Below are 25,267 nucleotides of genomic sequence, written 5' to 3' on the forward strand. Positions count from 1 at the left end.
AGAGTGGAAAAGATAATAAAATATCATTATTATTATTATTATTATTATTATACTTGATACTTTACTCCTCGCACTCACATGGCTTAGAACTGATTTTTTTAGATATATTAGAAGTTCATGGTATTTTTCTTGATGCTTTTGGACCTTTGAGGATTTCAGGTGTCATGTTGAATATGGTGTTTTTCTATATTATCTGAACTTCATGGTCATATTAAATGAATCAAAAATCTAAGGTGTTTTAGCTTTATTTAATACTACTTTTCAGCATAAGCTGTAATTATATTAAAGTTTTGTCATCCTTTCTTCACCATTACATGATACAATGTATTTTCTGATACTTTGAAAATATTCTTTGGGTTAAATATATGCATAAATAGGTATGGTTTTTCCAATGTAATGTAAATTTTTCACCCTCTAGACTCTCTAAGGATTCCCTATAATTTGAAACCTTTTAAAATTCATTCTACTAGTGTGTCTTCAAATGTGCACTGTAATGAATACGATCATTCATTACATTTGTTTCCCACATTCTCTCTGTGAAAGTCAAAAAGTTAAAATTGTGAAAGCTGGAAAAATTTGAATAGCAACAAATAGTGGATGATACTCTGATCCTCATGCAAGACCTAATTATGTGTGGGACAATGCAAATGGGTAAAGCTAATTAATTCCAGGGAATCCTTAGTAATTTTCATTAACATGCTCAGTATTCAGTGAGCTAAATTGCTCAACATGAAGAGAAATTAGAAACAAATTAGAAACAAAATTACTTGCCTTCTCATCTTCATTTTTTGTAGCCATAAATGAATATTGACCTAATGATTTTATATCTTAAAATCAACAATTTTCCATCTAAGTTTTGAATTCTATTTTTCACACTATACAGTCTCTGAGAAAAATAATAATAATAATACTAAATAAAAAAATATAAAAAAATCATCAGTGGTCTTTCAAAGTTTTTTCTTGTTTATTTCCATCTTTATTTTCCTTTGCAAAAGATCTGGTGCTCACTGCATAACTGATATTAAGGAGGTCTGAAAATGTTGTAATAAACATCTCAGTGTTGAGGAACAAGTGTTCTCTGCTAGCTCTCTCTGTATGAGACAACAGTCCACTTTTACAAGCTTTTACAATCTTTAAAGGTTCATCTTGTAGCAGTAAAACCAAATATTGCAGTCATAAACAAAATTTTAGAAAGCATGCAACAGACTAAATTTGGGAGTCAGTCTTAAGACAGTCTTAACACTTGCGTCATCTTAAACTCAGGTCACACTTTTCTGACCCAGTTCAAGCCAAGGATAAAATCGTTCTGCTCTCATCCAGTGTGCCATGAAACATACCTGTAGACCTGTGGTGTGAGAGCTCTTGATCCTTTCAATTATTTTATCAGGACTGGAAATCATACAGAAACAGAAATCAAATTGTGTTGTGATGACTAACTCCTTCGCACTAAGAAGTTTCAGATGAATGAAATTCTACAAATCTATTAATATGTCGATGGAGCCTCCTTAAGATAAACACAATATTTAATAACTTAATATAGTAGGAAGACAACTTATTTTAATATCTCCTGCCTGATCCTTCCTTGTTACATGTACAGGATATTATTGGTGGGGTCAACAGCAGTGTCTAGTTGTTTTTTGTTGTTGTTGTTTGTTTGTTTTTTAATTTGTTTTGATAAAAGCTAACAATTTGGAATGAATTTTTCTATATTTGGTGTCTTCTCCGCATAAATTTTCAAGCATTTCTCTGAAGACACACAGAAAAAAAAAATGTATAATTTTTGATCATGCAAAGAAAAAAGCAATCCTAAGATCTCTAAAGATCCTCTAAGATCCTCTAAAGTGCTTTTAAGACAAAGATCAAGAGTTGCAGAGATATGTGGACTAAAAAAAAAAAAAAAAAAAAAAAAAAAAAAAAAAAAAAAAAAAAAGAAAGAAACCTGGAGAAAAGAGCAGATCACCACAGAGACAGAACAGAGGGGATAAGTCAGGAAGGTCATATGTGGAAGAGAGAGAATGAGATGAGGAAGAATATCAGTGCAAAGCATATACTCAAAAAGCTACAAATCCTCATAAAACTACTATGCTTTAACATTCCACTATTGCCAGTTAGTAAACATGTATGAAATACAAGCAAAGTGGGTGTCTCTGTGTGCTGATTTTCACGTATTTGATGACAACCCACTAATCTCAATTCACTGCTTTTCTCAGTTTGTCTGGCAATTGAAGTAGAATTTTTTTTTCAGTGAATCTAAAAAGTACTCTCAGGTAAGACACAATGTGGATGTCACATGGAAATTATTACTATTATTATTATTGGTTTCCTTTACAGAAAAAAAAAAAAAGGTAGGAAAGAAAAAAAAAAGGAAAGAAAAGAAAATAAAAAAATATATAAGAATTAAGAAATTCAAAGAGTGATATTAAACAAGGTTCACTTGTCCTTTTTATATACAGGTTGCCCAGAACAGTTAAAGTTGTTGCCCCATCCCTGGAAGTGTTCAAGGCCAGGTTGGATGGGGCTTTGGGCAACCTACTCTAGTCGGAGGTGTCCCTGCCCATGGCAGGAGGAGTTAGAACTGGATGGTGTTCAAGGACCCTTCCAAACCAAGCTACTCTATGATTCTATGATATACATATTTAATTACACAGCGTGTTACCTGCCTGTGTAGGCTATCTACTTCTTTTGCAGAATCACAGAATAGTTGACATTGGAAGGGGAATGGCCCCATCCCTCAGACCCACGTACAAGCAGAGACAGTTTAAGGAGAACCCGGTGTCCAGTTGCCTTGTGTGGATGAAGTCCCCTACAAGGACCAGGTCCTATGAATGTGAGGCTGCTCCTATCTGTCTGTCAAGAGCCTCATGTTTATTCTATGTTTTCAGGTGACCTGTAGCATCCACTACAATGTCACCTATTCCTCTCTTCCCTTTAATCCTAACCCGTGAACTCTCAGTCAGCTCCTCATCCATCCACAGGCAGAGCTCAAGACACTCATACATAAAGGACAACATTTTCTCATCGTCTTCCTAACCTGTCCTTCCTAAAAAGCCTGCAACATTTCATTACAACACTCCCTCAGGGGGCCATCCCACCACATCTCCATGATCCCAGAAAGATCATAATGCTGCAACTGCATCCACATGTCAGACTCATCATGTTTATTTCCCATACTGTGTTCATTATTGCATTAGGCACTTAAGAGAGGCACCCCAGCATTTCAGGTTCCTAGAGAGGGTTTGAGAGATTTCTCCATGCTGGTGCCCTGTATTTCCCTGCTTACATGCAACTGTTGGAGATGACCTTGCTTACAACCAATGTTGTTGATTCTGTGCTCCTGTCATTCTGGTCACATCACCGCATGTCCTCTGTTCATCAACCCTGTCCATCATTCACAGGGCTGCTCTTTACTCTCTCTCCCCTCCATCATTTTGTTTTAAGCCCTCATTTTAGAGTCAACCATCATTTTGGCAAAAACAAAACAAAACAAAACAAAACAAACAAACAAAACTTCTCAATTACCATGACATAACTTCTCAGTGATAGTTTAAGGAGAAGCATGTAACAAAGGAGAATTTTTCCATATGATACTTATTTTTTTGTTGGATAAATTAGAAGACTTACATTGAATGCTGCAAAAGATTGACAAAAGAAGACAGTTTTTTTTTTAGTTTTGAACCCAACTTAGCTTTGCAGGAGCTGTATTCTGGACATGGCTCTGCCACAGACTCATCCTTTGAAACATTAACTTCTTTCAAATGGTCATTAAGACCCAGGATTGTTCTTATCTAAATATACTAGTCCAAAAACTGGACTGAAAGAGCAAAATTTCCAAAATGAAATTCCTCCACTCTCTTTTACACATTCATTTTATGATAGATTAACTTGCATAAGTTAAGTCTTTTGGAGGTGTATGGCCTTCTTCACTGAGTATTGAAAGAACCTAGAAGAAAAGCTTTGATTAGAAGGCTAAATTTTATAATAGCTACAGTTATCTGAGATTAATCTCATTATTGAGATTAATCTTGCACTTCATATGACCTGGGTCTTAAAACCCAGGGTCTGAGAGACAGAAATATCACACAATGAGTGAAAATGAAGAGAAATTTTACTCAAAACATAGACAACACTTCATAATATTAAATACTCCAATAAACAATAATACTCCAAGTCCCAGGAGTTTCAAAATTAATTGATACATTTTTCTCACTCACTTCCTAGTTTAGTACAGGAAGGATAATGACCCCACATCTCAAAGCAATGCAATATTTATGAAGCTGCAAATACACTAATGAGTCCCAAAGTATTGCCTCAGGGAAAATGAATTAATTTCTTCTTCAAAGGAGGGTGTGAATGGTGGAACTAAACAAAAGCATGAGGTTATACAATATAAAAAAATATTGATTAACAATGCATTACACACACACACAAAATAGTTGTGCAGTAGCCTTAAGAAAAAAAAAAAAAAAAAAAAAAAAGTGTTATTTTTCTTGAGTTTATTTAACTTGTGAGGGAAGCCATTTGCTGACTATTCATATCTCTTGCTCTGAATTTAATGCCTAGTGCATCTAATAAAAGTTAGTAAAATTAATATCTAGATTTGGAGAATATACTTGAGATTAAAGAAGCACAAAATATGTTTTATAACTTATTAACTCCTGACTCATAAAATAAACTGTGATGAATAAAAGCTCTAAACCTGCTTCTAAGCATGTAATAAGAGTCCATCCATGGATTTGGTGAGACTGAGCTACTAGTGTAAAGTAGGACAACTAAGATTTTATACATGATGGAAAAGGAATTCTCAGTATGCAGACCATCACCTGAAGGCACATGACATATTAAAACAAAAACAAAAACAAAACTTTTATGTTTTTAATCTATCCTTTTCAACAGAAATGCTAAGTTATTTCTATGTTTATTTTTTTATGTAAACTAGGATGAATGTGCGAATTATGTCCGTGTCCTTCACCGATACAATAGAACACATCTCCTGGCTTGTGGAACAGGAGCTTTTGATCCACTCTGTACATTTATTAGGGTTGGGCATCCATCAGAGGTAAGAAATCCCTTTTACAGTAATGACTCTTTAGATTTGTATTGCAGCAAAACCTCTATGTCTAAAAATAAATATTTAATTCAAGTGTTCAGAGTTCTCGTACAAAGCATGGAAGAGGTTGTTTTTCCCAATGAAAATGTAATCATGGTCCAAAATTAAGTTTGTGACTAGGGGATTTCACTAATAAGGTATATTTTGGAGAATTAAGCAAAGGATTCATCTTTTCATCTTAGAATTTTATATCGTTTGAGCTGATACAGCACTTCTTGAAACAGCATTCTTCTTAAATATTTAATTCTTTATCATAATCAATTTTTTTTGTTCTGTTTTGTTTTATGAAATAATGCACTGTATAACAAGTATATATTTAGTTTGATGGCAGATGGAATATCTTAAGCATTTTTTACTGAATTCAGCTTTTAGTGTTGATTGTATTCAGCAATGCTGAATGTATTCAGCAATTCCTTAATATTAATTTTAACTGGGTGAAATAATACTACACAATAGATCATTAAATGTAGCATAGAATCTATAAAATATGGATTCTTCCTGCCTTAATTATATTAGATCAGAGTTAAAGAATCACCAAATGTACCAATTCCTCATTTAAAATTAGTGTCTAAAACTCCTTAAGTACCTTCTCCTGATTATATGAATAAACTTTGTTACTACATGGAGACCACAATGTTGACTGTTGACTGTGGAACTTTGGACTTGCTTACATCCTGATTCCCTTTATCCTTGTTTCCTTGTTTCCTCCTGCTCCTACATACATCCAAAAAAAAAAAAAATAGAAAAAAAAAAGTATTCTTAGACAGTGTGGTAGTGTAGAAAGGTATATATTAAAGGTATAAATTATATTACCAGTTCTGGACCTGCCAGTCCATATGGAAACATCAAAACTGAAATTCACGAAAATTAGACACTTAGAGCAATCCCTTTGCATATACTTAGTGATGCTGAAGAAACTATTTATTCTACTATAAGGTAAAGCAACCGGTAAGGTAAGGAATCCTAGTGTTTATCCAAGCTGCCCTGAATGTGGAGATTTTCAGTAGGATGCTAGAGAAGCATGTGTGATGACTGCTTTTAGGAATCTGACCAGAGATTCCTGGCCATGCAGTTTGCAGATGTGCTGGATAATGGTCTGGCTTAGTTGTACTGTGTTTAGTGACCACTCCCAGTAAAGTTGAATGTTTGTCATGGAGCTGATGTTAAAACACCATCCAAAAGTGTTCTTGCTTTCTCCAATTCCATGCAGTTATATTAGTCTCCAGTGCAGTTATATTAGTCCGCTTTACAGTCAGGTTTAATTTTGTTTATATTATTTATAGAATGAACAATAATAACCAAACTTACTGATGATCATAAGAAAAATTAAAGCTTCTAAATAAATATTCACAAGCTCTTTTCTTTCCTTTTCCATATTTTATGTTTGCCAAAACCTTTAAGATATTTTACAAATAATCAGTTGACGTATATATATATACAACAAGAAAAAATATATTTAATGTTTTATGAAGCTGAAAGTGGATAAACTGGAAAAAACTCTGCTATATTCTAGAAAATTAAAGCTTGGTTTTGAGTTATGTTGTGTAAATTTAAGGGTTATCTTCAACTGGGAAAGGAATATTGCAAATATACCTTCTATTTATTTATTTTTTTTTGCCTAATTCCAAACCCCCTGCCATGGACAGGGACATATTTCACTATACCAGGGTTGCTCAAAGCCCCATCCAACCTGTCCTTGAACACTTCCAGGGATGGGGAAGTGTATGTTAGTATTTAAGTTAAAATACAATGATGATGATGATGATGATCTCAATGTGTATTTTAACTGTATGCTAACATAAATATGTGACTACAGGGGACATTCTTCCTTCCCACCCCAACATACCTGCAGTTATTCCATATCAGAATTACTCGCTTTATCAGTCTATTAATAATGTGTTTTCCCTAATTCCTTTTCTCACAGATTTCAGCTTATGTTCTCCTAACCAATCTGGTTTTATTCCATATTTTATATCACACTTCAATTGTTATTTCATATTTAGCTGGCAGTTTTGTGCCGACTACGTCGAAGCAGCTATTCTTCAGACTTTTCTCATACATACAGTATTACTTATTGGTGTATTTGTCAAAACAGCAGGAAAACAAAGAATAGGGGCTAGAGATGATTTAAAATAAACATTTTTCTCAAATAAATATTAATAACAGATATTATTTTTATAAAGTCTACCATATAAGTCAATAAATGCTTTTATTTTAGTAATATTTATATTTAATAAGTCTTTCTGTGTAAAAATGTACCCCTTTGACAGATTAAACTAGAACCACATCACCAGAAACAATCTCCAAGGATCCAATCTATGCTGTAAACCTTCATCCACCGTTAAAATCAAAAGCACTTCAATAGTTAAGAATCCAGTACAGGACTTACATTTAAAGCTATTTAACATTCAGAAATACACTGTATTCTAAAACTGAGTAACTAAACAATGAGCAATTAAAAAAAAAAAAAAAAAAAGTAAAAAAGTGAATTTGCATTTCTTCTTTGGCCCTATTATTAACCTTGTGTCAGGCTTCCTTGTACAGTTTAAAGGAAGCAATGCCTATATATTTAGGAACACAGTTTAAGAATGGATAAGTAACAGGCTAATAAAAATAGAAACCAACCAAACAAAAAATGAGAAACAAGATTTTGTATATAAGAATGTGTGGCCCATGATCCTCCCCTTATGTATCACTGTCCTTCCTTTCCTTCTTTTTGTTTATTATTCTCCCTTTTAAAACTGAAGTTCTAAAACTTTACCCACACTGAAGTCATGGGAAAATCACATTTTTTCTGTTTATGTAGACCAACAGGAAACTCATTTGCTACACTAGTAGCTATAAGGATATAAGTAGCTTGACTAGTTTCCATTATCTGAAAAGTTGACCACCAGGATTAAAAAAAGACAGGTGCCATGTGTATGGCAGTTTAAAAATAACACATGGTATGTGCTTGAGTGGGGAAATTGTAATCTTGAAGGATAAGGTTATCCTTCTGCAGGAAGTAAAGGGACCAGATCTGTCCTCAGAAAATTGCAGTTCAGACTGTGGTTCTCTCTGGTGAGAGTATCCTGAGTCAATAACTTCAATTACTGTCTTGTAGTTTCCTCCACCTCAGCTCTCTTGCCTCTGTCTGGCTGTCTGACTTTCATGGAAAAGAGAATAACAAATGGTTGGCAGTTGCTCCCCAAACTCTTTAGGTCCAGCCATGGAAATAACCTAATCAGGGAATACAGTGATCCTTGCACAGCACTACTGTCTCCAAGCCAGCCTCAGATGGAGACCATGACAGCATCATACTCTCTGCATTTTTCTGAATTTATTTTTATTAATAAGCACAGTTGTTCAAAACCAGGTTTGTTCTTTCTTATGCATTAATACCTCTATTTCTTCTTTACTACCCAGTTCAGAGCACAATTGCACCCATCTGGCTTGATAATATGCTCCCCAGCTACTAGTGATGTTTCCAGTGAACAGGAAATTGATTAAGGAGAGAATTATAATCTTAGGTGGAGACATTACAAGAAAAAAAGATGTATCTACATAAATATTTGTTGTGAAGTGGGATAAAATAGCGCAACACAACAAAAGAAAATTTGACCATACCAAAAGCAATCTTAAAAATATAAGAACATTCCATTCTATGCAGCAGCAAAAATATGTCTCTTAAAAACAAACAAACAAACAAACAAAAAGCTAGTAAAACTGAAACTTTTTATTTAAGGGGTAAATGCTGGTTTACAATACATAGTGTAATCAAGTGTGGGAGGAAAAAAAAAAAATCACTTTAACAGACTTCTGTGTATCTACGTACCTAGCTATCAGAACATATAAAGCATTAAGTCTCTCGTACGGAATTATGAACCAGAAGTATCATCACAGAATAAATACTTGCTTTGTGGTCCCTACCTTAAATTAAGCGTCAGTATTGCTTCCTGAGCAGTACTGACAAGGCAAGATGTAATCTTCTCTGTAAAAGACTGCAGGTTCTTGAATTTTAATGTACATGTTAATAACAATTAGATATTGTAGACATTTAAGAACTTGATAGAATACAGGACTGTATTTTCTATAACCTCGGCCCTTGCAATTTACTGAAAAAGACAAAGAGAAACAATGTGGGAGAACAAAATAACCAGCTGAGATTCTAGCTCTTGTGTCTCAGTAGTCCCATGTTGCAGGAAAATGATCATACTCCAACAAAACATAAGGTAATTTCCAGCTGCTAAGTGAGCTCATTATCACTGACTTCATGAAATATTTCCAAATGTCAAAAAGGCCATGCAGATCAGAAAAAAGGTTGGGTTACTCTATAATCCAGAAAAGAATTTCCTTCATTTTATTACAATTAACTTGTGTGTGTGTGTGTGAAAAAAGCAAGAGTCAGAGACCCTCCAACCCAAATTTTCCATGATGCACTGAATATGTATCCTTCCCACGTGCTCTGTGAGAACAAAATGAGTTAAGTCTTCAAACAAAATATGAAGAAAAGATGAAGGAAAGTAGAGAAATATATAAATATATTCTGAAGGAAAGTAGAGAAATATATAAATATATTCTGCTTCAATTCTTGTCAAATCAACTGTTGTCACTCCTGTTGCCTTTGATGCCACTAGAAAAAAGAAAAAGAAAGTTTTGTAGTAGAAGATCAATAAATAAGAAGATGAGTCTGCAGGAGAAGATGAGAACAAGAAATGTTTTCCATATCAGTCAATGTTTCTTCACATCTACTTACTAGTAAAACTGTTCTCCTGTACTGTTGTAAATAGCTCAAAATACCCTAGATGAATTATGATGAACCTTAGGTAAATCAGATGAAGATGTCAGGCAATGTTTTTTCTTAATGAGCTATCTATTCAGCAGAGCAGCAAATTTTAGGAGCACCTTTCAAAGGTCCAGACTGCCTTATTAACAAACTAATGAAGTAGCTTTAACAATGTATGGGATTTGCACTAAATACAGCTAATGTATTTGGTGCATTACTCAACCTCCATAGGACCTGCAAAATGAGTGGAAATTTCAAAAGAAAACAATTTGCGGAAATAATATCCTAGTTGTCTGTTTGTTTGTTTTTACAAACTATATGGAGACAACAAGACAAAACTGATTTATGGAGACTAAGGCCTATCTGCATGAGAAAAACCTGTAGAGGGAATGGAAGATGTGGTAAAGAAAAGTGCATTAGACATAGCAGCTGAGGAAACTAGGGCTGTTTAGTCTGGAGAAAAGGAGGCTGAGGGAAGACCTCATTGCTCTCTATAACTACCTGGAAGGAGGTTGTATTGAGGTGCACATCAGTCTTTTCTCATGTGACAGGTGATAGAACACAAGGAAATGGCTTCAAGTTATGCCAGGAGAGTTTTAGATTTGGATATCAGAAAAAAAATTCTTCACAGAAAGGGTGGATAGGCATTAGAATGGGCTGCCCAGGAAGGTGGTGGAGTCCTGGGGAGTCTAGGAGAAGTGTGGATGTGGCACTTAGGGACATGGTGTAGTGGTGGACTTGGTAGTGTTAGGTAATGGTTGGACTTGATAATCTTAAAGGTCTTTTCCAATGTAAATGATTGTATGATTCTATGATATAGAACTTTTCTTCCGGAACATGCTGTAAATCAACATGTGTATGTTGAACATGCTGTAAATCAACATGTGTATGTTGAGCTGGCAGAGTACCATTTTCAGTGCTTCATATAACTAAGTAAACTGCCTACATCTGTATTTCTCCACCTCAGAGAGCTGATGGACTAAGTCATCCTTTCCACAAAACACCCTGGTTGTTTCAGGGAGCCCACCCTAAATATTTCTAATCTGAGGTACTGTTTATTAAGCTCTTTCCTCTTCAATTAGCCTGATGGGATTCTGCTTGTCAGGGAACAACAGCTCTAAATTCCAAGTCTTTAAGGCATGTAAGAAAGAAACAGCCTTTAGTGAAGTAGCAAGTGTACTTGTTTGTAGCACAGTTCATTCAAGCTGGAATTTCTAATCTGTGTTTGTTTTAATAATTCATTGGATTTGAGGAGTGACACTTGTTTTTCTATATATTCTGTAATTCAGAACAAAAATAGGATAAGGTTCAACTGTGCAATATGTTTTTCATTTGCCTTTCCCCTCCCCCCCAAAAAAATGTAGGTAAAATAAGCCCCTTAGTTCTTGCTTTAACAATTGAAGTGAATTGACATGTAAGTTAGAAAGAAACAGCCTTTACAGGAACATATGAGTATAACAGTTTAATACCTTAGTTTAATATTTACATGGCAAAATGTTTATGTTCTTGACCAACATTTGGTAAAGTCATCATTATTTCAGATTGTTAAGGAACAAAATTCTATACATATTTATGTCAATTATGTTCAAATATTTTTTCTGATGTGTCATTTTATAATCAAAACAATGATCTGCAGTTATTTCATCTCATGTTTTTTCCTATTACCTCATCTCCGCTCTCAGTTTGCAGAGGATTAGGGAGGAGGAACATCTGGTTCCACTGATCAAACAGAAGTGGGTGTTGGTCAGTCCTTCATTAAATAGAATGTGCGACAAATTCTTGCCCTGAAAATATTTGCTCAGAGACATAGTGTTCCTCTTTGGAAGGATAAAAAGCCACCACTTAACAACCCATCCACTAAATCTTAACATGTATATCAACACAATCTATTTGTGGAATTCAATCTGCAATGCTACACACTATGAAATTGCTTTCTTATTGAAGTTCTCCATATCTATAGTTCATGTGAAACTATTAGTTAAGTTGAGTGATCTTTAAACTAATGTCAAGAGTTCATGTACATAAAGTGACATCAAGTCACTCACTGTCCTAGAATTTTTGACCATAAGGGATCATTATATCATCTAGTCTGAACTGCCACCTCACAGGCTGTTAAATTACATGAAAGCATCCAAAAGCCTCAAATTTAATTTAGATTAGAGGCCTTCAGGTTTTAGAAGTGAAATATGTGTGTGTTTCAAGAGAGATTAAAATGTTACCTAAACTCAGACAGGAAATGAATTAAGTTAACCTTATCTTTAAGCTTGCAGCAAAAATCAAAGGTGCTGTGCTGCAACAGGGAAAAAGAACAACAACAACAAAAAAGACCAACACCAACCTTAATCTGAAGAATTATTTCTTACTCAATCTATGTTTTATGTATGCACCCCTATGAAAATAAGCAAGTACTAGCTAAGCAACACATGAAAAAAAAAAAAAAAAAAAAAATCTGCACTGAATCAAAGAACACCACCTTCAAAACTGGACAGTCTCTGATACTTTTGAGAAAAGATAAACATCCTCTTATGACACAAAAACTTTCCTTTCTAATCAAAGCTCATGTCTATGTGAGAATTCCAGTTTTTGAGATACAGTTTTAATAATTATCCTAATGAACAATTACATATATGAAGCTCAGGAAGTTTAATGAAGAGTGGGCAATTCTGTTCTTCCAAATACTTTGGAAAGGAATAATTGGTATTACATAAATAGAAACAGAGGCCTGAAAGGATCACATTTTATATGATCAGTCACACACTGAATGGATAATTTCTCCCAGATAATGAATTAAAATATATTTAGGAAAATATGTATTGTCATTTTAAATAATCCAAATAATGGTAACTCCACTCTTTCATTGGTGAGCTGTCCTAATATTTAATTGCTTTCAAAGTTAGGAAATTGCCACTTACTCAAGGTTAAATTTACCTAACTTCAACTTCCTGCCATTTAACCTCGATATGCCTGTGATAGCATAGTTTAAAATTCTATTACTATCATTTCCACATCTTTCCATATGTAAGTACCTATACACAAAGATCAAGCCACCCCTTCACTTTTTTGATAAGCTGAATAAATATAGCTCCTTAAATCTCCTACCACAAGGATTCTTCAGCTATATTTGTGTCCTTCCTGTGAACTCTGCAGTATTTTTACATGTTCTGGAAGTGTGGACACTAGAACCAGACATGGTATTTGATGAGGCAAGGTCACTTCCCTACTTCAGTTTGAGATTCCTCTTTTCACAGATTCAAGTGCTGAGTTCTTGACACAGCATCACACTGAAAATTCTCATTTTTGTATTCTGCACACTTGACTCAAAGTTACTCTCTGGAGCCCAAAGTTATTCCAGTTAATTTTACACATTTAGTTGATACAAATAATTAGTAGTCACATATAAGAAGGTAAATGAAGAGATTTCTAGAGATGCTTTTCACCTTTAGCTGTAACAAGGCACTTGTGATATCCAAGATCCCAAATAAGGTACTACAGTACTTGAAGGTAGTTTGACTGAATGAAGATCCGAGCCTTCACCTTTTAGGGAATTCTTAAGTAATATTTTATGATATAAACTGTTGTCCTTTTTCCAAGATATACCACTTCGGATATGGTAGTGTTAAAATATATTTTGTCAGCTTCTGACCTTTAACTCTCTGTTTAGAGCATTCCATAACCTGAACACACTCAGAGCACTTATTAACATTTCCTCTTCAGTAATTATTCCTGACGAGTCTTTTTGTATCATTCATAAACTTTACCATTAAAGAAGTAATACATTTGTTTAAATCAATGCTAAATTAAAAAATAAAAATAATATATTAAAAAATCGGCTATTAAAAAAAATAATAATAATTAAGAAAACCTTCAGGAAAGGAAGATTCATCAATGCATACCTAATAACAACTATATTATAAATCAGCAGTTTATATTCCTTAATAACTCCACAATGCAAATTGTTTCATTAAATAGCTATGTAGTAAGTCAAATGCCACAGAGAAAGTCAAGTATTCTATATCAGCACAGTTGTTCTTATCAGTCAGTCTTACACATTGTAACAGCGAACAGGTTCGTTTGACAATTCTTCTTACCCATAAAATGGGATGAGTGACATACACTACTTTTGGGCACTATCTAAATATGTCTATATCTGAAATTTAAATTTAATTTGGCAGATCGGTAGTGATTATGAATTGATCACCCATATGAAATGAATTTTCCATTGTATTAAGCCTGTCTTTCAGAAGATTAAAGACAGATGGTCGGGAGAGAATTAATCAATACAGAGGTATAATGTTATTAACCCAAAAAGAAAGAAATATTCCACCTGTGTGGTAATCTGATTGGGATAGGTAAAACATTCCAGTCCTCATCATACTGATTTTTAGATTCTGCCACCTTTATTTATGTTACAAAGTACTTTCAAAGAGAAGGTACCTTATTAATTCTATGGCATTATTTGAGGAGTGGAGGTACTACACAATAAGGTATTAGTCATCATAATTAAAACCAGCAAAAATTGAATAATGACAGGGTTTAGATAATACAGGTTTATAAAATGCACCCTTAATACTCAATAATTCTTATATAATTTATGACTGTTTTTTTTTACTATTATTTCTTGACTAAGATCTATATTAAATATATATATATATATATATTCCAGATTAAAAAGTAAACTAAAAAGAAATACCTCTTGCAATTCATTTGTGTCATCAAGAGCAAATAGCTCAGGCAGTGGATCCAATCCCATGCTCTTTCTTCCAGAATGCACATTTTGGCATGCCTTCTGTAGCTCTGTGGAAGGACTACTAGCTATCTAAGGCTCCCTTAGGCAGAGAGCACTTCCCCAGAGTATCTCTTTCTTTCTGAAATGCATTTCAGTTAAATGTAATCGTTGTCTTCTCTGTGCCTAATGCATCTGCTCCTCTATTCAACATCAAATCCTGTAATCTAACCTCAAACTACAGAGCTGTATCCTTCCCTTTTTCATGACTTTTCTCCCCTAATTGTTATGATGGCAATCATCAGAAAAAAAGACTATCTTGTATTTGCTCTGGTGTGACCCTCACAGTCTCAAGACAAGTTTAGACTGTCAAAATCAAGGAAAATGGGAACTCTTGTCTGTCTGGGCTCTGTTCTGTGTAAATACAGAGCAGTTCCTCACAAAACTTCCTTTGCTTATGTGCATAGTTTTTGTACTCTCTGTAGCTCTTCTTTCACCTGGTCATAAGATTATATATCCATATACAAATATTTAAATCTTTGTAATTCTAGAGATTCTTTATGGGGTCTCTGGAACTTTCATATATACCAAACATCATACTATTCCAATATAATCATAATTTTTGTTGGCGATGGTCCTATACACCGTAAAACCCTAATGAGTCCATCTTTGCTAAGCTAAGGTTTTGTAAAAGTGTCTCCTAAAATTCTGATGAATTCAATCACTTCTGCATAATAACTCTGATCTGCCAAGGCCCATGATTTCTATATGCAGTTTTTTTCTTTTGCCGGAGTGTTTCACATGAATTAACTCAGATAAATATATTATTTCTCTTACTTTAGGCCAGATATTTTGACAGAAGTCACAAATTTCTAATCCTTCATCAAACCCAGACAGCAGTCTGACACAGCTACAGATTTTAAACACGTATTTTCACTGGTGCCTGAAGTGTATTAATCATTTGAATAGACCTGAAAAATACATCTGATTTTTTAGGGAGGATTTAATGTCTGTAATATTTTATGATCTCTCATCCCATAGGATTATTGATCTTTTCAGTGTGTCACTGAAGAGTAAGAGGATTGAAAACAGATCCTTGGAAGAAATATTACCCCCCCACCCCCCTCAAAAATAATCTCAATTATGTCAAATAGAGGAGATCTGACTATTTCAAATGGTTCTTTGAGGACCCTAGCCTTAATATTTTTTCCCCGTTTGGATCAGAAAATAACCTTTGAATGAACATGGACAGTGTAATTTTAAAATTTAGTAATCCTCTGACAACAGGCAGAACTATTTTTTGCCAGTGCTTTTGCCAAATACTTTTGAAAGTTAACATTTAGAATTTTTTTTAGAAGATCTTACTTCATGAAATGAAAGGTATTTTTTCACTTCTGGAGCATCCTAGTTGTTGACTTAAATAGCCTAGCAATTGGAGAAGGTCTTATAAACTCCATGGTATTCATTAGTTTTCTATTGGTTTTAGATTTTTAATTTTTCTAATGAGTCTGTTGGATTTATACCAATCAGGTACCCATCTAATATCTGGGACTCTAATTATCAGAAACTGCTAATACATGTTTTTCTTATTGTTAAATGTGGGCTACGATACAAAAAGAATATATGATGTAAGTCTTTTCCGGTCTAACTCAATATGTTATTTTCTGTTGTTATGTAAAGAAAAGAGATAGTGTTTATCTCTTTTACCACGAGGGAAAATGTGATGAGGAAGACATACGGATTAAGACAGAGTCAGAATGGAGTCAGAATTCAGTTTGGAGACTTGTATTTGAATTATATTTTCTTCTTATTTATTGAAAAGTTCTGTGGTTTTTCAGATTAATTTTTTTTAAATGGTGAAGTCAAGGTTCATCTTTCCTAGGTGTGTATTTGTAATAAAAATGTTATAGTGCAAAAAACAATTAAATCAAGATTAGTTTTATCCTATGGTCAAAAATATATCTTTGTATTCACTAGATTTTAATTTCTCACATGAGAAAAAAAAAAAAAAAAATCCAGTTACATCAGTGAAGTTCTCTACAAAACTTATATTTGATTAACATAAGTTCATTTTTCCTTAGGTTAGGTCATGTGAGTGTGCATGGGTGTATATAAGCATGCAAGATGCCAGACTATAAAGGTATAACATTATATTAAACCAGCTTTAAGATTATATGAATAAATGAGAAAGTACATATGAGCATCAATTACTTTCTTTGTTTATAAACAGCATATTTGCTATTTTGAATACCTTGAAATTCTATTTTCCACAGAATAAAGTTTGTTACTGACTTGGAGATTTCATAAATTACATTAATTCCCATGGAGCTTAGAGCAGTCAATAGAGCTGCAATGTTGTCCCATTGGATACCAAACTTGGTGAAGTTCTTAAATCACGTTTTCCAATGTGTAACTTTATTTTTTTTTTCTTAGGTTTTAAGACAGTATTAGAAAACAATGACTGCATAGAATGAGTGAATCCAAGAATGATATCCATTATTTTGTGACAAGGGTTTCAGTGTATTTGTCATAAAAGTAATATACAAAAGCAAGTAACAAAGGCAAAACTGCAGTGGACCTCAATGGAAGTACTCTATGAGAGAACATTGCCTTGCAAATGAAAGTTAACCTCCCAGCTCTTGTGCACGAGCATAAATAGATGCGATGAAAGCTTCTGAACATGCTTCCTTCACAGTAGAAAGGAGAAGAACCCCTCAGGATCCCTTTCCTTCACATACCCCCTCCATTTGCAGCTCTCCTTTTTTTCTCTAGGCTTCAGAGACCAAATCCAATGACACTTGTTGAAATCCCACCTTACCGGGTCATTCAGTCAATCAGTCCATTAAGATGGTCTTCCCTCATGAAGTCAGTGTGTCCCAATGTGTCCTGTTCTATCCCTACAGTTTTTCTTCCTCAATCAGAACCCTATGATTAAATAAAGTGAATCCTATGTTTATTCTCCCTACATTTTCCATATTTTAAAAAATTTTTTTCATTCTTTCTCAAAAGCAATGCATCCCTATTTTACATTTTCACCATTCAACACTATTTGCAGGTGAACTTTCACAGGTTCCATTAGTTCTGTATTAAAAAGTTTCAAATATATGGCCCCTAGTATATGAAACACAACAAACAGCTCTTGCATGTAATGCCATTCATACTCTAAGGTCATGTAGTTATGAGATCATTAGTGCTAAGAATGAATTTTGTGCAGTGAGTTATAGTGGTAGAAAGTAACATACCCAATGTTAAGAACTGTATTCACAAAAAAAAAAAAAAAAAAAAAAAAAAAAAAAGTATAAAAATCTGACTGCCAAAATACTTTAAATATTATTTACTATTCTGCAATATAAATATATATATATAATAATAATAACAATAAAAAGGCACATGTCTCCTGGAGAGCAAACCTAGGTTTTACACTTTGCAAGTATGCATATACAGTTAAGAATGTAATAAAAGGTTCTGAAATTGTTTAAATTTCCTTTAAAAATGGCACTGTGGTATGTTTACTTTTTTTGTTACCTGGAAAATATTAACAATTGAGAGTGAAAAGAAATCCACTTCAAGAAAATAAAATTATTTTTTCTCATAAAAATTATATCATAGGAAATCCCAGACAAAGCCTCTATATTTCTAAGCCCCTGATTTAGTCAAAACATATAGACATTGCATTAAAGCTGAGAATAGGCTTAGGTACTTTGCTGAATAGCAGTGGAAGAAAGCATATGTTTTAAATTAATTACATGCATAAATAATGTCCTGAACCAGAGCAAAGCAGCACTTGTCATGAGATAGCAATTTTCTGCCACAAAAGTTAAATACAATCTTTAAATTTTAATGTCTCTGATTGACTTTTTCTTTCATTATTATTTATAACCTACATTCTTCTTCATTGTCTAAAATTATCAATTCATATCAAGTTAATAGTAAAATGCTTGACATCCTTGGAAATATCTTCTATCCTTTTAAACTACACAATTATTTTAAAGCTGTATAAGGTTTTCTGAGTCACAGTTATCATAAATCAAACCCAGAGCACCATTTTTTTTCCAAACTACATGAAGAAATTAATAATTCTGCTACCAGTCCTACATATAGAATTTTGCATTACTTTTATCCTAACCACTGAGGAGTGCCCATAAAATAAATTGTGATGTTGAATTGCAGTGTTGGATTATCTTTGAGGAAACTGTCAGTTTTCTTCTGACATTTCTCAAAGTATTCCAATGTCACAAACAGCAAGGAGGGTTAGAATCATGGTATTAGCCTTCAAAGCTGATTATTAATATGTAACGCTTATTTCATTTAAATTGGCATCCTGTGGAAGCTGACACATTTAACACCTGATCTTCAGTTACTTGCTTCAGTACTGGGAATAATTTATTGCAACCATGGAATATTTGGTATGCTGTCCTAAAATATGAAGGTGGAAAATCTCTCTTGGAGAAGTCACTGCTTACATTTTGCAGTGACTTTTCAGACAGTTCATGCATCTGCAAGCATTTATGAGATGTGCATCTTGTTTTGTATCAAGACTGATGAGATCCATTTAGAAACTTGTGCAAGTTACATTGAAATCCAAACTTTTGTTTACTTTCACTGTTAGCAAGGGTTTATGTATTTAATTTACAATCCTTATTCAGAAATTCCAGCTGTTAAAATATAGATAGTAAAGGGACACTGTGCATGCTGCCTAATGTTTTCATTCCATGATTATACAGTTAGCTGTATTAAACACGCATATGTCATGAAAGTTAAAAGGGATGGGCTTATCTTCACCATTGATTTTTCTAATTCTCAGGTGAATGGTTAACTACATTAGTAAATTTTTCATTGTCATACTATACTTTGGAGTACAGTGACACAAAATCCTTCCACATCTTCTGGAAGAATCCCACAATGCACCAAGTCTCAGTGGTCTGTATGAGTGGAGTTTTACCAGGAAAAGATCTGAATATGAAATCTGATTTATGATAAACAAGTGAGATCACCTATTGTCCAGGGAAATTTCACTTTTTTTCCTCCATAGGATGAAATATGAACCTTAAAGGATAAACCACAAGATATAAATAACACAACTTCTATAAGTATTGATTCAAAATATTTTTATTTCCATACTTGTTCACTTTACCTGAGTAGGTTACTTCAGTAAGTTACAATATTATTCTTTTTGCCTATCATTGGCAAGTGCATTTTTCTTTTATTGTGGGAAAAACAAATAGAAAGTATTAAGATTATGAAATTATATTAAATTTGAAACTCTGAATTTATCTCTCCTTTTACTTCTTACTCCTTTTTACTCCTTACTTCTACAGCTTCTTCCAGTTCTTTATTAAGAAAAATTGACAAATACTTTAGCTAAGGTCCCAGAAGGTTAGCTTTCTCATGAGTAACTTTATTTTTAATTCCTGATTTCTTTATATGATATTTTATGACAATTATGAATTCCTAGTCCCTTTGTATAATTTCAGAAAGTTTTTCTTTCCCTTCCTGAGTTCTTCTTGCTACTCTTTTTCTACTGTTGACCCACAAGATTATGTTTTTTTATTTAAAAACAAATAAATAAATAAAAATATATCCATGTGATATCTGAAAAGTGTGGAATGGGGTTGAGATTTCCACACACACATATATTTATTCATTGTTTGAAATGTACCCAAGAACAGAGTGGTAATAGTTACTACTTATGCACAATTGTAGCTGATGAAGCATAAAATAGTATTCTTGCAACAGTGCTCTCTACCCAGAATGCTTATATTTTTTGCTGCATCAGCTTTAACATAAGGCACAATTGTGGGTAACGTGCCAGGTTTGCTCAACAAAGGAGCTTCTGGAGACATAAGATTCTGAGTGTCTTGTTACCTCATGGGCTTTAGGACTGTTACTAGCTTTTGTGGGGTTTCTGCTTGTTATTTTTATTTTGGGGTGGCTTTTTCACTTCAAGTAGATAAGAAACAGATGTTTTATTTTCCAGAACTGCATTCTGGGTTACATTCCATTTTTATGGAAACTATCCAACTAATGGAATTCTTACTTTCTGACCAGAAGTTGCAGGAAAAAATAAAAAATAAAAAAAGTAATGTATTATTTAGACAGATGGGAATGAAAGATAGGTACAACAATGAAACACATAGTTGGATAATTCCATCAATCACACATAATTCCATTAATCATCCAGGAGTGGGCACTAACAGCTCTACAATTTTCCCACTTTCCTTATTTTTTTAATTGTATTTTTTAATTATCTTATTAGTTTTCCATTATACGCAATGGTTAGTATCTCTTCTACATTTTTTCTCTTTGTACATATTTTATGTTTCATTCAGGAAAACATAACTGCCATGAACAGTTAGGAGCATAACTTCTCTACTTAAAGAGAAGGGAATATTAGTTTTGCTTGGGAAGAGAGATTTGTAGGTTTTAGAGTTAGATGGGTGGACGCAGGAGGGTGACCTGAATGGAGAGGGAAGCATAAAGCATTAGACAAAGCAGACACATAATCAAGTTTCTGTGCCTCTCAAAAGCACAACTTGCTCAGGACTGAGATGCATACACTGTAACACCTTCCCACAGATGCTCCCCCAAATAAATGAATTGTAACCAACAGTAGAAAAAAAAAAAAAAGAACTTGTTATAATGGCAAGGACTAAAAGATCATAAAACCACACAAGGACTATCAGGACACGGTATGAAGAGGAAATATATATATATATATATATATATATATATATATATACATTTTATTTTGTCCAGTGTAGATATGCTGAGATTTTTTTTCCTTAGGAAATACTGAATTCTAATTTGCAGTCTAGTAAAATCTGACTTTTTTCATTAAAAAGCTCCTGAACATCTTTGGGCAAGATCCAGGGAGAGATCCAAGTAGATCCACATCAGAGTTCTGGGATGTCCTGCCATTATTTTATGTCATGGAGGTCATTTTATGCCTTAAAATTATTATATTAGCAACCTGAATCTGAGGTTAGTTTACTGACTAGGTAGATTGAATTTATTTGATATGTTTATATAATCTGTATTTCATTAACCTTTGGAATAAAACTATTACTTCAAACTGGAACTGCTAGACTATTATAATGTTTCTTGGTTACACACTTGATGGCTGAGTGGCTTATGAAGATTTTATAGATGAGCTTTCTCTCTATTTCCCTTTTATTCTCTAGGGTTTTGTAACATTTTTTGTTGTTGTTTATACATTAAAAAAAAATGTGATGGCTGTCACTTGATAAATTCATCAGACAACAGCATTTATTGGACTCTTCTGAGAAAGATGAGACAGAAGTAGCATTTCAAATGAAAATTTGAATTTCAATTCCCAGCCTTCAAAGCCTTATGCAAACAAAAATTAACAAAGTTTCCAATATTCTTCTTATGCTGATATTCTGTTAAATTTACTGCAGAAATCACATCTGCTCTGAAAACTATAACTGTGGATTCACTCCTAAACATACTTTTAGGAAGAATATATATAAACGTCTCAAACCTACCAGCAGAAGATAACACAGCATGATATATTTAACTACTACTGGAAAAAAAAAAAAAAAAAAAAAAAAAAAAAAAAAAAAGTGTTTAAAGAGAGAAAATGCATTCCATGGCTAGATATCTATCTAACGTTTAGGTGATTTGGAGTAAAGATAGAGGAATCTTCCTTCCCTACTCCCATAGAAATGAAACAAGTAAAATTTTACTGCATATTTTAATGACTTTTTTGGGCAGTGAAAACACAATGGTGATTTGTAGAAATCCAGATAATTTTTACAAGTATATCAGTGAGCAACGGTAATTGCATTTACTCCCTAATTAATTCAATTCAGAAAAAAAGGTATAACAAAGTTAAAGTTGGTCTCTGAGGAATTTTTTATTTGCCTGCAGGGCTTATACTGTTTTCTGTGATTTTTTTTTAAAGGATCATCTGTTTCAACTGGAATCGCACAAATTTGAGAGAGGACGAGGCAGGTGCCCTTTTGACCCCAGTTCTTCCTTCACCTCCATCTTAATTGGTAATGATCTTTATGTCACAACCTTCACAATCCTGTCAATCATTCATTCTGAGTCTCTTTCTTCAGCACACTGAGGGTGTTGTCAGTCTTTCACTGTAACCTTCCACATGTCATACTTAATCCTCACAGTGTTGCCCACATTAATATTACATCCCAGGCAGCATTAACTTCAGCAAGAGTGCCTCACTGAAGTAAGTAGATGCTATATGACATGCACCATCCTGAAAAGGTAATTGATTGTTGTGCAATTTTGAAAATAATTTCCTGTTTTCCTTCAAAGCAAAGCAATATGCCTAGATTAATCTTTTACAACAGCGATACAAATATGCAAACCTAACCATTTTTCTTTTTCTGAGATGTAATCTGAATAACAGACATCTTGTAAAAATGTGAATTTAACTGTGTTTTGTATCTGAGGTACTAATTGTTTACACAGATTTATTTCGGTGCTGCCTTAAAAAAAAAAAAAAAAAAATGGATGACTCCCTGTGTTGACGGTTGATCTTATACTCAACAGTTATAAAGACAGAATTCAGTGTAAGTCCCGCAGTGCCAGAAAGCTGTGGTTAGATAGTGCTTCTCTGTGCCTTGCTGGTGAGTTTATCACTGCTATGCTGGGACCTCTGAAATTGTAATACAGCAAACCATACATTTTTCTTCTGTAATGTGTTCCTGAAAGCATTTTGTGAGATCAAGTAAACACAGTCTTAGCAATATTACAGTACATTGGCTAAAAATAGACTGGAAGAGCAGGTAAAGGGTAAAACTTAGATACAGTTAGGGAGTAACACAGTGACTATGTGCTTTTAGGAAACATAAATAAGATTAAAACTGAGTATTCTAGAAGAGTAGTCTGTGAAAGAAAGAACTAGAAAAGAGAGGTTAAGGATAAAATAATTTTTAAATTTCTCAGGGAGGAGAAAAAAAAAAAAAAAGTAGACAGCCTTTGATATGTCTACTGCATTTCAAATCTTAAAGTTGGATCTTTAATTTAAACAGTTAAATTAAACAGTTAAATTTAAACAGTTAAAGTTTCTAGTTATTAACTACAATGATATAGAGAACCCTTGATTGTGAGGAAGCATTTACCATGAGTGACAGATATATTTTGATAAGCAAGGTTTATTTGTTCCTCTACATCAGCAAATCACAAGAAGAATATTTACCAATAATGCCAAATTTCTCAAATTACAGCAATTCATCAAAATCTTGTTCATTTCCATTATCAAACATTACAACTCAAACTCTTGAGTTAGTGGTTTAAGAAATCATGAGAAAATCAAGGGAAAAAAAAAAAAAAAGAAAGTATTTTGACTAACCTTTCACAATCCATTACATACAGATTTTTATGCTTTTCTACCACTCTTATTTCTAAATTGTTTCTAACATTTTTAACAGATTCCAGTCTCAGCTCAACCTGGGAACAAAGGCTCATCCCATGGAATTTGCTGTAGGCCTGAAACCTCATGGTCTAATCTTGAAGTCCTCCTTATTCAGACAAAACTAAATAAATAACCTGATCATGTTCCTACTGTGAGATCAATGTGAATTTTATTTGCTTAAATGGAAGCCAGATTGACCAACTGAGACGAATGATTAGTCATTGTGCTTTTGGTCTGTTCATTACTTTGCCTGGATTATGGGAGGTCCTATGGATCCTCACAGCTTTAACTGAAAGAGAAATTCACTAAATAAGCTTTTCCTAATAATTAGCTATCTCAATTAGCTAACATGGAAAGATAAACACAGAAAAAAATCATTTTATTTTTTTTTTATCAACTCATTGGTACAACTCCAAGAAATAGACAATTTCTCACTCCATCATCAACAATAATATGACCTGAGAAAGCTATTTACTGGCTTTTTTTCAAGGTCTCCACTGGAAATTCTATCATTTCAAGTGATCACAGAATATTTTTAAACCATAACAAAATTATTTTTATGTTTATTATATTTATAATTCTATTGAAAATGAACACTTCTAACACTTCAGAAAAACATCCTAAAGTTTTTTGTTTTTCTGTTTGTTTGTTTGTTTTTTAATTTCCATATATTTCACTATATTCTACTAACCAGAGACATACAGTTTACAGAATAAACAGAATTAACTCTGCTACTTAGAGAACAGAATGTGTTTACTTTATCTCTGTAGGTATCCATTTAAAAAGCGTGAAAGAGACATTAAATATGGTTAATGTTAAAGAATCTTTTAATTGACATTTGAAAATGAGACTGAGACATCTATCCCAAATCAATTCTAAAAAGAAAGGATGGCCCTTCATTCAACCAAGTCCTGATATCTGCTCATGGTGGCCATGACCCCACGGCAGGAGATATCAACTCCTGCACCACAAACTCTTCAGGACTGGTCTTCCAGTTTTCCCTCCAACACTTGCAGGCTGCATTCCTCTTCACATCTTCCAATTTTATTAGAAAGTGAAAACTGCTGCTGGTATGAATCAGTGTTCTCTTGGAGACACTACCCCTAGGCTGCACCCATTCAGGCTCAGACAACATGCATATCCTTGAAAAGGATTCAGGCAAACCTGTTACTAAAGACTTTCACATCTCATCTTCCTTTTCTTCCTAACAAAACAACCCAAAGTCTGCTTCCACCTCTGTAAGAACCATATCTAACTCATTAACACAACTGT

At 33.5% G+C, this 25,267-nt stretch overlaps 1 protein-coding gene across 2 annotated transcripts in view; it reads left to right on the forward strand.

Annotated features, from left to right (window-relative positions):
* SEMA3E (semaphorin 3E) overlaps positions 1 to 25,267 on the forward strand; it is a 141,675-nt gene that overhangs the window by 76,950 nt on the left and 39,458 nt on the right. Inside the window, exons 4-5 of one of the 2 annotated variants that reach the window (XM_035339713.1) lie at positions 4,937 to 5,056; positions 22,520 to 22,613. In XM_035339713.1, coding sequence (XP_035195604.1) covers positions 4,937 to 5,056; positions 22,520 to 22,613 — 214 coding nt within the window. The remainder of the gene's footprint in view (positions 1 to 4,936; positions 5,057 to 22,519; positions 22,614 to 25,267) is intronic. The other variant, XM_035339722.1, reaches the window with a different exon arrangement.

This window comes from Oxyura jamaicensis, chromosome 1 (genome assembly GCF_011077185.1).
Source record: "Oxyura jamaicensis isolate SHBP4307 breed ruddy duck chromosome 1, BPBGC_Ojam_1.0, whole genome shotgun sequence".
Lineage (NCBI taxonomy): Eukaryota > Metazoa > Chordata > Aves > Anseriformes > Anatidae > Oxyura > Oxyura jamaicensis.